The sequence below is a fragment of the Festucalex cinctus genome, chromosome 5 (genome assembly GCF_051991245.1).
Source record: "Festucalex cinctus isolate MCC-2025b chromosome 5, RoL_Fcin_1.0, whole genome shotgun sequence".
NCBI lineage: Eukaryota > Metazoa > Chordata > Actinopteri > Syngnathiformes > Syngnathidae > Festucalex > Festucalex cinctus.
Window position 1 is genome coordinate 25,384,042 of NC_135415.1, and position 15,989 is coordinate 25,400,030.

General features: G+C 40.0%; 1 protein-coding gene across 2 annotated transcripts in view; it reads right to left on the bottom strand.

Annotated features, from left to right (window-relative positions):
• Window positions 1–15,535, bottom strand: part of sv2ca (synaptic vesicle glycoprotein 2Ca) — a 28,775-nt gene extending 13,240 nt beyond the window's left edge. Inside the window, exons 1-2 of one of the 2 annotated variants that reach the window (XM_077522649.1) lie at window positions 15,183–15,535; window positions 8,732–9,410 (exon numbers count right to left, since the gene is read on the bottom strand). In XM_077522649.1, the coding sequence (XP_077378775.1) occupies window positions 8,732–9,332 (601 nt within the window). In that variant the 5' untranslated portion in view covers window positions 9,333–9,410; window positions 15,183–15,535. Of the gene's footprint in view, window positions 1–8,731; window positions 9,411–14,506; window positions 14,612–15,182 lie in introns of those variants that run through there. The other variant, XM_077522650.1, reaches the window with a different exon arrangement.
• Window positions 15,536–15,989: the final 454 nt, after the last annotated feature.

The window sequence follows — 15,989 nt, forward strand, 5'->3', positions numbered from 1 at the left end:
ATAGCATACTTCAGTGAGTGATATGCTGACCTACACATTGCCTATACCGTATATGACCACTCAGTAAACTTTGTTCATCCTCACTGCAATAAACCTAATGACAAGGTCCATTTACGTACTCTCTGAATGTCCGAAATGATCCTCTCCTTAGCTGTGGAACAATGCAGAAATTGTGCGTCAGAGAAAACATCATATCATATATCTTGTGTCTACTTTATCAAGGTTTTATTGGCATAGACAGACAGGCACCAAATAGAACAAGAAAGCACCTGCACTCCTTCCTACGTGCAGTGCATTAAAAGAGTTGACAAATGAATCTACCCTACACAGGACAGTCAATTACGCAATGAATTTATTGATGTTCTGTCCAGCTTGCTGCACGCCATCTCGGCGTATGATGTCAGCAACGCTGGCCCCAATAAAGAGCAGGGCAGTACACTGTAGTGTCACATATACTGTAACTCAAAAATAACATCACGGAACAAAGAGAGGTCTGTCGCTAAATGCTAAATGGCCAAAAGAAAGGTTGGGAGTCATCTCAGGGCAACGTAATATTGTTTCTGAAAAAAAAAAAAACTAAGACAAAAAGGCATAGAATTATTAGTAAAAAATATTGCTGTGATGAGGAGTGTTCATTCATGTAACATTGCCCCTAATAATAATAATAATAATAATAATAATAATAATAATAATAATAATAATAATAATTTTTAAAAAAAAGTGTTCATTGTAGCCATGATACTCCGTCCTAGTTATGAGATCAAGCAGGGGTACCTAATGTTGTGGCCAGTGAGTGTACACTCTTCTAAATAGTTCACATCTTATATCTCCCATGGTGCGCATGATGGAGCGTAAAATAACACAGCATTGCGTCCCACTGACATTCACTATATAGTCAGCTAATCAATAGAGAACATATTTGAAATGATAAAGCTGGACAGGCAGGTATTTTAATTAATGAAACTTCAGCACCTTGTCTGGTTACACACTGCTGCTCCGCCGTTGATTTAGATGAGAAAAAAAAAATAAAAAATCCGAGACCTCTTATGTGTCTGCAGACAAAGAAGGGGAACAAAATCGATACACGTCAGCTCAGTTGAGCGTAGTTTAAAGACAAATTGCGGCTGACTGAAACCACCGAGAGAAGAATAGCATCACTTCTGATACATTACATAGAAAACGGTGTGAATGGAAGCCAGCTCGTCATCATTGACTTTTGAGGTAAGCAAAATATATCAGAATCTTTGACGTGGTGACCCACATGGACTTGAAAATGACAGTTGTCAGGAGGCTTGTCAGACTGAGCCAAAAGGTTCTGGCCGAGGACACAGTGTTAAAATATCAAAACACATCACTCACAATATGAGACCAATTTGAATATGTGATGGAAAACACATACAGGAAACACCACAGATAATGTTAATAATTCATCACCGAAACAAAAAGTATTTTGTATAACTAAACAAGGCAATTTTTTTTTTTAGGTTTTTAATAAAAACAATAGGACTCTTTAATGTTGTGCTTTATTAGAACATAAAGTAATGATGCAATTAAACAGCATGTACTAGTTTAAACACGGTATTGTGATTAATACTTTGTGGAATATGAGCAGCAAAATCCACCTGTTTTTATCCAAGTCATGGGGTGGCCATTTTGTCGACTGAAAATGACTCGACCAATCAGGGCTCCCCTGTTTCTGGAACTGAGCCGTGATTGGTTGTTACCTCAGCCCTGAGAAACTCTGATGTCATTTTCCAAAGCTAATACTGCAGTTGAGGATGGTCGGAAGTTGGACTTTTCTGAGTTCAAACCAGGAAGTGTGAACTCGGAAATTCCACTTGCGAAGTCGGGGCAAAAATAAAAAAGGACGCCGACTTCACCAACGGACTAAAAGTGACGTAACTACAATGGCGACCCCTTCGCTACACAGACTGTGAATGGTAAAACACAATTTTACTCTAGTATAAAATTAGATCGTTTTCTTCATTCATAAATATTCGACATAACTTGACGTAACGTAACGTACGTGACAGTATGCCGCTATCTCCCTGCATGAAATTATACGGTGAACTACTTAACTCTATGGAATGTTTGTGAAATAAGATTAAAAAAATAAAAATAAAATAAATGAAGCAAAATTTCAAGAAGGTAAGTTTGCTGGAGGTCAAAAATTAGTTTTAAGAAGCAAAATAAAAAACAATCCACCGGTATCCGCCATTTTGTTTGTTTACTTTCATCTAGAACGCTTTCAGGTCGGAACTGGGAAAAACCAACTCAGACATATATCCGACTTCCGACCATCCTTCCGACCATCCTCGAATGCAGCATGATTACCTGAGTCTCGAGCAACTGTGATGCTATTTTCAGTTGACAGCGCAGTGGCAGAATGGCCGCCCCCAGAAATTGCATTTAGGGACTGTGAATTAAGCAACCTGTTTTTATCCATCTCAGGAGGCGGCCATTTTGTCACTTGCTGTCAACTGAAAATGACATCACAGTTGCTCAGTTAACAACCAGTCACGGCTCACTTTGGTCATGTGACATTCGCAAGCTGCACAGTGATTGGTCGTTATCTGTGCTTAGAGCACCTGTGAGGTCATTTTCAGCTGACAGAAAGTGTCAAAATGGCCGCAGCCTAAGATGGATAAAAATGAGTGGATTTTGCTGCTTAAATCATATTTCACAAACACAATATTAATCATAATGCCATGTTTAGACTAGTGTGGGCACATACAACATATTTTTGTAAAGATTTTTCGGGGTTAACTCTCCCTTTCAACAATTAAGCACTACATGTTTTGCTTCACTTCTCCGGGTACTCCGGTCTCCTCCCACATTCCAAAGACATGCATGCAGGTTAATTGGGTGCTCCGAATTGTCCCTAGGTGTGCGTGTGAGTGTGGATGGTTGTTCGTCTCTGTGTGCCCTGCGATTGGTTGGCAACCAGTCCAGGGTGTCTCCCGCCTACTGCCCAGAGCCAGCTGAGATAGGCGCCAGCAGCCCCCGCGACCCTTGTGAGGAATAAGCGGTCAAGAAAATGGATGGATGGATGGATGGATGTTTTGCTTCAATTCAATGCACCTTGATTTGGACAGTTGTGTTTAGACAGCCCCCTTCTTTCCTTTGATGAGCTTGATCAATTTGCTGATGCCATTATATGAAATTTCTATTCGAAAGCACATTCAGAGGAAGCCATGTAAGCCCAAGCCATCACATTAAATATTGGCTCATGTATGTAACAAAGTGTACAAAGGGTGAGAGAAGTACAAATGAGAAAAGATGCAATGAGAGGTAACAAAAGAAATAATGAATCCTAATGTTTGCTGTCCTATTACACCCCGAGAAACACCCTCCAAGCCCCGGGAGAGTAGTGGGAGAGCTGAGCTACATTCAAGACCTCTTCTCTGATTTCATGCTTTGATGCTCATTGCTCTCAGCGTCAAGAACTGCTTCAGCACCATGCAAAACAGCCTCTTTGCTTTATTCATAATCTTGATACGCCATCTAATGCAGTGGCACTTCTGTCTTCCTTTCTCTCTGCAGTGTCTCCTTTCAGACCTCTGCTTAATTCCTTCTGTAAGATTTTATCCTTACTTCTTACTATTTTTTTTTACTTGTACAGTAAAGTAATATCCCACTGAGGAATTATTTTTTCCTCTGTAAAAGGTGCCTCCCCCTAGATTTCACTCCTGGACCCGGAATAATTTTGTGAGACATAAATATGCAGTTGGAATCAACTTTGGTTGTACAGCTACATAGAAAGTTTTAATATTTGAATAGAGATTGATTTACATTTTGCTGATAAGAATTGAATAGTGATATATTTGAAAGACAAAACAGCAGCATTGTGAAAATGCAAGTTAATATAGTTTAATGGCAATTTATACATAAAAGATAAAAAAAACAAACATTTTTTTAAACTGTAGCATTTTGAGATTGCTTAAATATAAAGTACATTAAAAATAAAATGTATTATTATTATTATTTTAAATTAAAAACAAATAAATAAAATAAAATGAAAACTTTGACTAGCTCTATGTGAAATGAAACAAAGCTGATTGAGATGAATTTTTGCACACATTGTGACAAAAGTTGACAACACTTGTTCAAAGGTGAGGTCAAGTCAAGTCTAAACACAGATTTCTGATTAATATTGCATATGTGCAATACAAATTAAGCAGAACAAAGAAGAACAAAGAAGCCGCAATTGTTATCCATCTTAGGTGGCCGCCATTTTGCTTTGTATTTGTACTGCCGCTTGCAGTCAACAGAAAATAACATCTGCTCACTTGTTTTCGAGAATTGGTCATGTGACGTTGGCAAGCTGAGCCCATAGGAACTGTGATGTCATTTTCAGTTGATAGCAAGTCGCGGTGTAAGACAAACTTCCAATGTGAAGTCCAACAGTACATTGAGTCCATTAAATATTCTCATAACCAAAAGGCTATTAAGACATATAATTTTTGGAAACATTTTAATATTTTTTTGTAAACTTCACCCCTTGGCATTTTGTGTTGTTTTATTTTATGTTTAACTTTTGTTATGTATAGTCAACTATTGTTTCAAATATTGGTATGTAGTCCTTGAGAATGGCTATTGTTGTAATTATTGTGTTGCAATTAAAAAAAAAAAAAAAAAAAAAAAAAAAAAGTGTAAGACGAACTGGCCGCCCTGAGATGGATAAAAACAGGTGGCTTTTGCTGCTTAATTACAAACTCAATATTAATCCGAATACCGTGTTTAGACTATGGATAGCTCATAGAACATATTGTCACTCAACAAAATTTTCAAAATTTTCAAAATCTTCAAAATAAATGTTTAGAGTTTGTAAAAAGTTTAAATGTGGACAAATACTTATTTTCGCTTATGTTTTCATGTTTTCATGTTACACTAAAAGAAACCTGTTATCACATATTTTCTTGAAATTTTCTGTTTTTTGAACTACATTCTATGCCATTTTGATCAGAAATGTGATCAAAAGTAATTTAAGTGGGAAGGAATTCACATGAAATCCATAACAGTAGCCCATTGTAGGGCCTTAAGTGCAGGGTAAAAAAAAAACAACTTTGCCTATCAGCATCCGCCATGATTCAATCTCCATTACAGTAACATGTGAGAATAATTCCCATTAAATCAAATGCCGCCCTAATGGGAGAGAGTCATTAGATATGGTTTACTAGCGTCTGACATTGCTGGCCAAGCCCCTCCGGCCCCACCACCCTGACGCCTTCTGAGCCCACACATGTCGACGCGATCGTTCCCGCCCATTGGTGGAGCTGCACTGCACAAGCGCTGGTAATCTCTGCAGTGATGCTGTCATCTTACCGCAGTTTAGCTATGCTCAGCTGCTCTTGGACCCTGGAGCCACGCACAGAGGGTCTGGCAACAGGGATAAAAAAGAGATGGGGTAAAGGGGACTGCAGATAGAGATGGAGGTTGATCATACAATAAAGAGCAGAGAGTAAAATGCTACAATTGATATTAAGATGAGGACAGGGTGATATCCTGAAAGTGAGGAGGGAGAGAAGTGACAATGAAGATGAGGGAGAAGTGAGGGGGTGTATCATGACGAAAAGTATAGCCCATAGAACAAAAAAGTAATGAAAGGGTGGTGAGTTCTTATTGTCTTTTGTGTGTGTGAGATGATGGCAAAGCCTCTCGCTGACAATGTTGGCGTGCTGAAGAGCACAAAGTGTGCCAGCATCCCGTTCGGATCCTCCCACTCCTCCCTCCCCATTACTCCTCTTAACTTGGTAATCCCGCTACCTCAGAGTTGTCCCTCCTCCTTGCCGGTCCACTGTTCACCACACAACAGCTCACGGTGCATGTTTAATTTTCTCTCATACTGTTATTTAAAGTGTGTACGGCCATCATCATGAGCACACACACACACGCACACGCATCCCACCCACACACGAGACAATTCTACATATTTCTTTTGCTTTTCATATTCAACATTTATGTTTTCACATTTCGAATAACAATTTCAACCAATCACACTTGCCAGACGCTTTAACTCATTCACTCCCAGCCATTTTCACAGAAGCAATCCCGTTCGCTCCCGGCTGTTTTACTGAATTTTGATCGCATTCACCTCAACAGGGAGGAGCCTCCAGGCAAATAGTTGGGGGAACACAAAGAGAGGAGAATGGAAGAGGACCACTAAGTAAAAGAGAAGCATTGAGAAAGGAGGGCGAGAGAGGGAGGGACAGAGGGTGAGGAATGGAGTCACGAACAAGGACGAGCTGAGCGTATCGAGCATGAATGCCTACGAGATCTCGCTTGACTAGAGAAGAAGAAATGCACTTGCGTGGATATTTGGAAAGGGACAGAAAAATCAAGATGCAACATCTCAACCACGGGGATAGAATGAAAGCCACAAAGACATAGAGCAGTGGTGCTTAACCTTGGAGGCATTGAACCCCATTTTGTCAAATTCAAGACTTAAGTAAAAGGTTTTCCCGGTGAACAAAATGAACAAGGAGAGGCGGGGTACACCCTGGACTGGTTGCCAGCCAATCGCAGGGCACACAGAGACGAACAACCATCCACACTCACAAGCACACCTAGGGACAATTCGGAGCACCCAATTAACCTGCCATGCATGTCTTTGGAATGTGGGAGTAGACCGGAGTACCCGGAGAAGACCCACGCGGACACAGGGAGAACATGCAAACTCCACCCAGGAAGGCCGGAGCCTGGACTCGAGCTTGCGTCCTCAGTACTGGGAGGCGGACATGCTAACTAGCGATCCACCGTGCCGCCACCTCAACTATATAATTATATTTTTAGAGCACAAAACAACCACAACTGTTTTCTCAAGATGGAACCCAAGTGCAGCAGATACAATGAAAACAGCAGAGGCCCCAGAATTGAACCCTGTGGAACACCATAGGTTAGTCCAATCATGTCTTCATATGGGCAGTTTTGTACACTAGGGAATTATGTTTTGTCTTCTCCAAATTGTTCCCAAAAATCTTACAGCAGTAGGCTACCTCTCGATTGATTTATTGCTATAGATAAATAGTTTCTACGCTTGTTGATGTCAGCGACAGCATATCCTCAGTGTACAGTATATCTAAAGCGCTTTTGTGTGTCACTTCGGTACACTGACACAGTGAGTCATTCCCTGTGCGCGGCATTGTGATGATGGATTACACCTACAGCCATCAGGGCTGCTGGGGCTGCTGCTCAGTACACTGGGAAAGCAATACTCGTTACCCTCTTAATCCTGATACAAGACTGGCGAACTGGAAGCCTGTTTTTTCATACCTGATAAAAAATATAAACTGAAGCATGACATGCTTGCATACAAAAATGCAAGTAGCACTAATCCTTTAGTTTTTTTTGACAAAGGCAGGTTCTGCTTAGTGATTAAAGTGGAGACTGGAGAACTGCAGGTTCAGAAGCTCTGGACTAAAAATATAGAGGGAATTTCTTGTGTGTTTTTACATACACAGCAAATCAGTCAGTGTTAAATTGCCAGTGTTCAATCAAATATGCAGTAAGCATAAGTAAGCATGTTCGGATAAAAGGTTACACCATCAGAGTAAATTTCCTTGAGTGTTGGGGTGGATTTTTGGTGTAATAGCACTACTTTGAGTGTTAAATTGACCACACCCTCATTTCCAATTTTCCAGCGCACATTCCAATGTGATGCATCAAATTTTTGCGGTTGGGTTGGGGTGGCTCAGTGGTAGAGTGGCGTGGTAGTCCAGCAAACCTTAGAGCATGGGTTCGATCCCAGGTCAGTGTGACTATATCAAAGTATCGTTGAAAAAGATACTGAACCCCCAGTTGCTTCTGATACGGTCATTAGTCAAAATGTAAAGCGCTTTGAGGGTCTTGTAATGAGGAGAAAAAAAAAAAGTACCATTTACCAGAGTACTATTTGAATTAAACTTTAACACTGACAATAGTGCAATATACTCATAAGTGTTTAGACACCAGAATTAAGCGTAGTTTGACAGAATTAAATGTTCAACATTGACACTAGTGAGTACTTTCAACACTATGCAGTGTTAACCAGTGTAGATTTTTAACACTATATTGTGTTGAAGTAACACTGGTTACATGTGAAAAAAGTAACACGTTGAAAAGTGAAAGAATTACACTCATTGGTGTGGCCACATATAAACACTTTTCTAATGTTATATTTAACACTCTCAGTGTTAATCTAACACTGGCGATTTTTCAGTTTACTTAGCCAATAAATCAGATTCTTGATTATAAATGTGGCAAAAGACAATTCAATACATATCTTGATATATGGGGTGTAATGAATCAGGGCTGGACTGGCCATCTGGCATACAGGGCAGATGCCCGGTGGGCCGGCATCTTTTGGGGCCAATGCAATGCATTTTAGTTATTTTCCTACAATTTAACCCAGAACACTGGCCCACAATTTAGAGGGACTCCATTTTGAATATAGATGGTAACGAACCAACAGCAGTCAAAATATCAGTGGCAGAACAATGAGTTAGACAGGTATGGTCGTGTCGGACATAGGTCAAAATGCCAGGGCCGATTTGTTGTGCCAATCGAGCTCTGATACGAATAAGACTGTACATTTTTAAATGGAACAATTTGATTTGTTTGTGTACCGACAAAAAAAAAAAAAAAAAAAAAAAAAAACAATCTCCTGATTCAAATCGGTATGTTTGGTATATAGTTTTCAAAGGTAAGACACATCACATGCAAACATACACATACTGCACACAAGTTTACTCACCTAACCATCCTGAGCTGGAATCAGGTACGCACATGTCCGTTTCGGCGCTTGGAAGCACAAAGCCCACCACGAACACCTCGACGCCATCCGACATGAGGGCCAGTCCGAGAACCAGGAACAGCTGCCACTGGAACCTCCCGTGACCGCACTCTTGGATGATGAGCTCGTACTGCTGCGCCAACTCCTCCTCATCCGCCTGTCGCTCCTGCTCCAGCTCCTTTCTGTCCCTCACCGCGTCCGACACGGGTTGCCCAAGGGCCACTTGGCCCACCTTATGCTTCCTGTCGCCAGTGGAGGGAACCCCCTGGTACTCGCCCTCATAGATCTCGTCCTCGTCGTCGTGGCCCTCGGTGGCGTCGCTGGAGCCCTCGTCGTTGTCACGGTAACCCTCCCCATCTTGCCCCGGTGGATTCCTGTAGAAATCCTCGTCATCGTCGTCCGCATCGTCCTGGAACCGTGAATAATTGTGGTGGGATGAATACTCATCTGCTGCGCGGTCCACCACTTTGTTGACCTTCTTTGTCGTCTGCCGCTTTGCCTCCTTGACCATATCCTTGGCTCCTTTAACCAGGGAAGTCCTGTTATTGTAAGTGTCCTCCATACTGGCTAAACCAGTTGATATACAGGGAAGATGAGCAAGAAGGGCGGGTTTACACTGCGACTGGTCACCTCAGTGGGTCTGAAAAGGCAGCAAGGAACACAACTCATTAGTGTGCTGTCAACACAAGGAAAAAAAAAAAAAACGTTTGACGTAATCATAAAGAAAGCTCAGAGAGAGGTGGCGTGTTTAAAAATAGAAAGCGAGGATTTCCTAATTAAACGTGCTTCAATTACACTGTAAAAGCAAATAATAAACCTTACCAGAAATAAATTCAACCCATATTAGCCAAAATATTGTGTTTGTGTTTAAGTGTTAATTGTGAACATAAAAGTGACACAAGCTCACCGAAATGGAACTGCCTAAGCTACCTTACTCCGAAAATTTGAGTTGACATTGGAATAAAAAAAAACTGTAGGCGGGCAATTGTGGCTACTTCACTTAACTTTGCTTTCATGCTTTATTGCCCAATTTACCCAACTGTAGAATGATAATGAAGGTTTAAGACTCATTCCGTTATTGGGGTGGCATATGGTTCATTTGGTAGAATGGTCATCTCCCAATCCAAAGGTTGTGGGTTCAATCCGAAGCTCCTGTGACCATGTCGAAGTGTCCTTGAGCAAGATATAACCCACAGTTGCTCCTGATGGGGAAACTGTGTTAACGTGCTTGAGTATCTTGAAAGTGTCACTAAACAGTATAAGTGAAAACTATACAATTATTATTATTTTATTTTTTTTAATGCTTGTAAAGTTTGCAGCTCTTTGTTTTTCTTTCAGAATAATCTAAATGGATACATACATGTATTTCGGAAAAAAAGCTTCTTCACTTATTTACTTTGAATTAGCTAAAAGTAAATCATCTCTAGACTGACTTAAGAGTAGGGCAAGGAGATCAGAGCTGTCCAGCGTGCGCCCTCCTCATGCATCTCAGGGCTGTTCGCCACAGCCTCTAATGAACACTGAAGCCTTGTCAGGAGAACACAAATCACAGGGCCAGCTCCAGCTCCCGTAATGCAATTTTACTGGACAAAATGACACTGCTGATTCAAGGTGACTCCACTAATCTCTTTGGCTCATTGGATGACTTCTGTGGTTATGAGCAAGGGCCAATATATATATATTTTTTTTTAATACCGCCACTGGCATCGCGATGGCTTGGATTGTCGTAAGAACTTATCAAATAGCAGTTGTTGGCAATTTGGGTGTTGTCACTTATCAAGCAAAGAATTATTATGGTAACTTAAGTGGGTGTAAAACTTACAAGTTTCTCCCATATTTTCAAGAAATGTTGAATGTCAACAAACAACCGTTGTTGTGCATACTGTCGTGAATTCACGTATTCATGGAGATTCAACAACTGAGTTTTATTAACTGACTTTTATTAACTGACTCGCCACGTAACAACGGTAGTACTAAGACCGCTAGCACCTCCTAGTGGTAATCTGTAGGATAATCATTTTAAATCACACCACACATACAGCGTTAGCTTCTGGCTAAATAGCAAATGAAACATTTCCAGAAAGACACTTTGTACTGTGTATTCTTTGCTAAACAAACAGCCAGGGGTGTGTCAAAGTTCAGAAGCCACGACTGCCACCACGCATACATTGCTGCAGGATTAGGCCATGTTGCTTAAACAAACTGCCCCGCCCCCCCACCCACCCCACCCCTCTTGAGTCTATATGCACATTGACAAGCATGCTCACACAACTCCTGGTGGTGTCTGCCTGTCAGAAAATCAATGGAGTGCATGGTGAGGTGTGCTGTCAGGCATGATGAACCTCGGAAGACACCAGAGCTCGCAGAAGACCACCTGACCGCAGCAGAAGAGGGCCCCCCGACTGCGCGCGCAGCAACAGGAGCAATCACAATCAAACTAGAACTTGCAAACAAGACAGCAGTAGTGCTGCTTTGCCATATTCCCACCAGCAAGGGCCTTATATTTTCATTACTGTGCCATATATGGTCATGTTGTCATATCATGATTTGTGTGAGTTTGTGTTTTGTTCCTTTCTCGCCCAAACTCAGCTGGCAAAGGATTCAGTTACCAGCGACACTAATGAGGAAAAGTGGAGGTGTCAAACATATGGCCCGTGGGCCAGATACGGCCTTTCAGAGGGTCCAATTTGGCCCGTGAGGACAGAACACAAACTGCAGTTTTCCACTAACATTTACTGTTGTTGCTAATTTTGTCCACTTAAATGACATCATGAAATTTGGCTGTTACTCAGTATTTGGTGCAAAAATTTTACGCTTGCTATTGTTAAGAAATTTCAGAATACTCTGCAATAATATAACAACAATTGGGAATATTTTCTGACTTGTAATAGCAGAAAAAAAAAAGAAAAGAAAAGAAAACAGTAAATATTTTTGACCTGTTGTTATTTATATCCTATTGGGACATGGACATACTGGTCCAACTAACATAAGATCACATTTCTTTGCATTAAAAGAGTTAGAGAATGGACGGATAAAATTGGTTACATTTTGATTTGGGACATTTGAAAAATTGTGGATTTTTTTTAGTACATTATGTGTTGATATTAATAACAAAATTCAGGTATAAGTTGTAAATGGGCATCTATAAAACTGTACAATTTAGTGCGGATCGAAATTTATAATGTCTTTTGGGAGGAATATGCTTTGAGTGCCATTTAATGAATTAATGATCTCCTGCATATTTATTCATTAAATGAACATGATGACAGATGTTGAAGCATATTGTGTAGCACACTGAGACTCGCGAAAAGCTACATTCATTTTAACAACCTATATGTGACGTTCAATTGGTGCTGCTTTTAAATTTTTTTCGACATCAAGTAACTCCAGTAGGATCTGTTTCACCAATGTTACACATATCTCTCTTTTTTTTTATTATTTTTTATTTTTTTAGTTCAACTTTGAAAGACATTCACCAACACAAACACCTGATGGTTGGTTTGCTCTATTAGTATCAGCTAGGAGCAGGTCCAATCTGTAAAATGGGCAACGCTTTCAAGTAATCCCATCAAAATGGAGAAGTCGTGGCCTCATCTGGAGGAGACGCTTCCAGAATGGGACGCCTTCCATTAGGAGATTTCATCAAACAGTGATGGCATTATTGAATTATAGCACACGTGTTTGTGTGTTGTAGCGGGTGTTGGGGGTTGACAACACAGGAACAAAAAGAGAAACATATTCATCTTAACTGTGGCATGTCACAGTATGTCTAGTTACAAATGGTGTTTGTGTTCTTAAATGAGCTATTTCCCATATGAGAAAACAGAAGCTTAAAATAAAGCTTATTGCAAATAAATCTCATGACTAGATTAATCATGAAGATGTATCGTAAAGTAATGAAGAGTGATACCTGCTATGAGCTGTGTTTTCCTAAAACCACACATGCAAACATACAAAATCAGTATTTATATTCATCTTGTTACATCACAAAAATAAAAAGGAAAAACTAACAATCCCAAACTATTATATGAGGCTGACTGATCTGTTTGCAACAATTGTGGTTGTCTATACCAATTGCAGTTCTTGATGGTAATGAGAACATCCGAGAAACCACATGACCACAGACATCTCGAATGAAACAAATTCCTTCTGTACTTCATTTATAACAGATTTACCTGTATCAGCACTTTTATTTCTGACTGGATCTTCTCGTCTATATTTAGTAGGTTTCTCATTGCCAGATAAATGCTAAAACTCTTCAGGCCATTTGGCGATGGGGGTCATTAACCATAATCTAAACAAAATAATGAAACATCTGCTGAATCTCTTGATTGTTTGTCAAGATAACGCAGAGAAACAATCTTTTTTTTTGTGGTGCTTTTGTTTCTGCTTCACTGCCCCTGGAATTACAGGCAGTGTACAATCACCACGAGTAAAATTTAAAGAGAACACTTGTGAGCTTCTTTTATGTTTCTTAAAGTTTAAGCTTAATAGAAATGACAGGCCAGAGTATCAAAAATGTGCGTGAGTGCTACTAACTGAATTGTAGTATGTTTATACTATGTTGATAGCTTAGTACAACATATATGCAGCAAGAAGCTGCATGGTGGTATGATGGGGACGGGGGACACGGCACAAACAGGGAATACAGAAAATCGATTCTACTTAAAGGGGCTGTCTGCCGGTTTCAATCAGGAAAACGCACTTTTTAAATACAGGATTTAAACAAACAAACTACTTCTCAATTTATAGATATGGGCTTTTCATAACATATGGGGGTGATTTTGTACTAAACCCCTACACCCCCAGCCTGTATTTTGCCATTTTGTGTTTGTTTTGTAAACATTGGGCCGTTTCTGTGGAAAGACACCCCTCCAGCCAACCCGCGGCAATTTGAAATTTGAAAGCACGCATGGATAATTTTTTTTTTCACTCTCACTCACTCACTCACTCACTCACTCACTCACTCACTCACTCACTCACTCACTCACTCACTCACTCACTCACTCACTCACTCACTCACTCACTCACAGAAGCTTACATGTGTGAATGAGTGCGTGAAAAAAAAATCCGTGCATGCTTTCAAATTGCCGCGGGAGTGACGTCACGCAGCTGACACCCCATTTGCGACACGCCCCCACCCCCACCCCGCTCTGCGATTGGCTGGAGGGGTGTAAACACTGTCTTTCCACAGAAACGGCACTCTGTTTACAAAACAAACACAAAATGGAAAAATACAGGCTGGGGTGTGGGGGTTTAGGAAAAAATCACCCTCACACGTTATGAAAAGCCCATATCTATAAATTGAGAAGTAGTTTGTTTGTTTAAATCCTGTATTTAAAAAGTGCATTTTCCTGAGTGAAACCGGCAGACAGCCCCTTTAAAAAAAAAGTTTAAAAATTGCAGAGCACCAAATTTGGTTTTGTTAGTTGCTAGTTTGTTGCTAATCGAGATGACGTAAAACACTAGCAATAGACGCATGGGACACTACCACTTGCATAAAGGGGAGGGGTGATATATATATATTTTTAAATTTTCTTCTAGATTTGCACCAAAATTGTTTTTTTTCTTGCACATTTGCAACCCTTGAACCAATTTGAAAAATGTAAATCCAGCAGGCTTTTCACAGGATTTTGGTAGCCAACAACCATAAAAAAAATACATAAATAAACATAAAAAAACTTGAATAAATATTCTAACTGTAAATACAAGACAACAATGTAGCATAATACCCACAAAGCACTTTTTTGCCACAGGTTTCCAGTTCAGCGGTTGCGAGCCTGTCAATCGTTTATTGCCTCACGAGGTGCAATTCACGGGCGAGTCGGTTGCCTTTTCCCACATCCTTTCCTCTTTTTGGCAGAGTGCTCCAACTGCCCCAGGGCAGGCGGCTGCATTGCTCTACAGATCTCTAACTCAACAGTCTACAACCTGAAAAACTCGACTGCTATCAAAGGGAAGTATCTCAATCTCACCAAAATCAGGAAATGAACAGATACACCGTAAAAAATCATCAAGAATGTTTCCAATTATAGTCCGTCTTAAACTTTACATATGGCGCAGACAAGCAATTCCCAGACTCCGAATCGCCATGAATTGCAAGTATAATGAATGAAAACTGGAAAGAAAATAAAATTATTAAAAATCTAATTCAATTATTAATTGTAGCCCACTTTCCCAAATGATGCCAGTTGCATCGCCAGTAGCCATCATGCAACTTTTAACAAAAGATTCACAAAAATATCAATAATCCTTTTTGTTTAACCCAACACTAAAAAACAATAATACATATAGGTACCAAAATAAAATTGATGTGTTTCACTTTAACTTTTCAGCTGACAAAGATAAAACATTCAACACAAGACTCATGGGTTTACTAACTTGAAGATGTTGATGGAAAAAAAAGACTTACCATCATTTTTGGCAATAAAAGTAGATAGATCTTCTCAAAACCCATTGTTGGATGTATGTTGAAAAAAATCTCATGGGTATTTCTTTAACAAAGAAGTGGATCCGATGTAAATGAAGTGCACAACGTGATTTTTATTTTCCCCCCCTCACCGACGCAGTGCTCTCTCGCTGCAGTACTTCAGAAGAGGAGACGGAGGCAGAGGGCTGGAGGATGGTGGGAGGGAGGGATGCAGGGATGGATGCAGGGAGGAAAGCAGCGTAATCAATAATTGCATTTCATTGAGTGATGCGGGTAATTCCGTCTGATGGAACAATCTAGTTAGGTGGCTAGATGACGTGGGCAGACGCAAGGCAAAAAATAGGTCTAATTCAAACTGGTTGGAACTGGTAAGACGTCGCTTTTTTTTTTTTTTTTCTTCAAGCCTACAGTTTGGATGTGAAAATATTTATTAAAAAAACAACAACAACAACACTGTGTTGTCCAGTTCATTTTGGAGTAAAAAGTTACCTAAGAGTTTTTTATTTTGTTCTGTGTTATAATTTTCTGTTACTTGCGGTGTACGTAAATGGGTATGTGTGAGAACATTGTATGTAAAATTAAAGCATGCGAACGTAAAATTCAAAATGAAAGGTTCAGATAGTTGTCATAAACCACCCCACCTCTAGTTACGTTACTTAACTGTACTTATATGTACACAAATACAGTTTTTACTGGTCGCTAAACCAGTCTCCGTATTGTTAGCTAAACTGTGATGCTAGCTTACCTGTCTTTGTGGCTTTATGTTGTTGTTGTTGTTGTTGTTGTTGT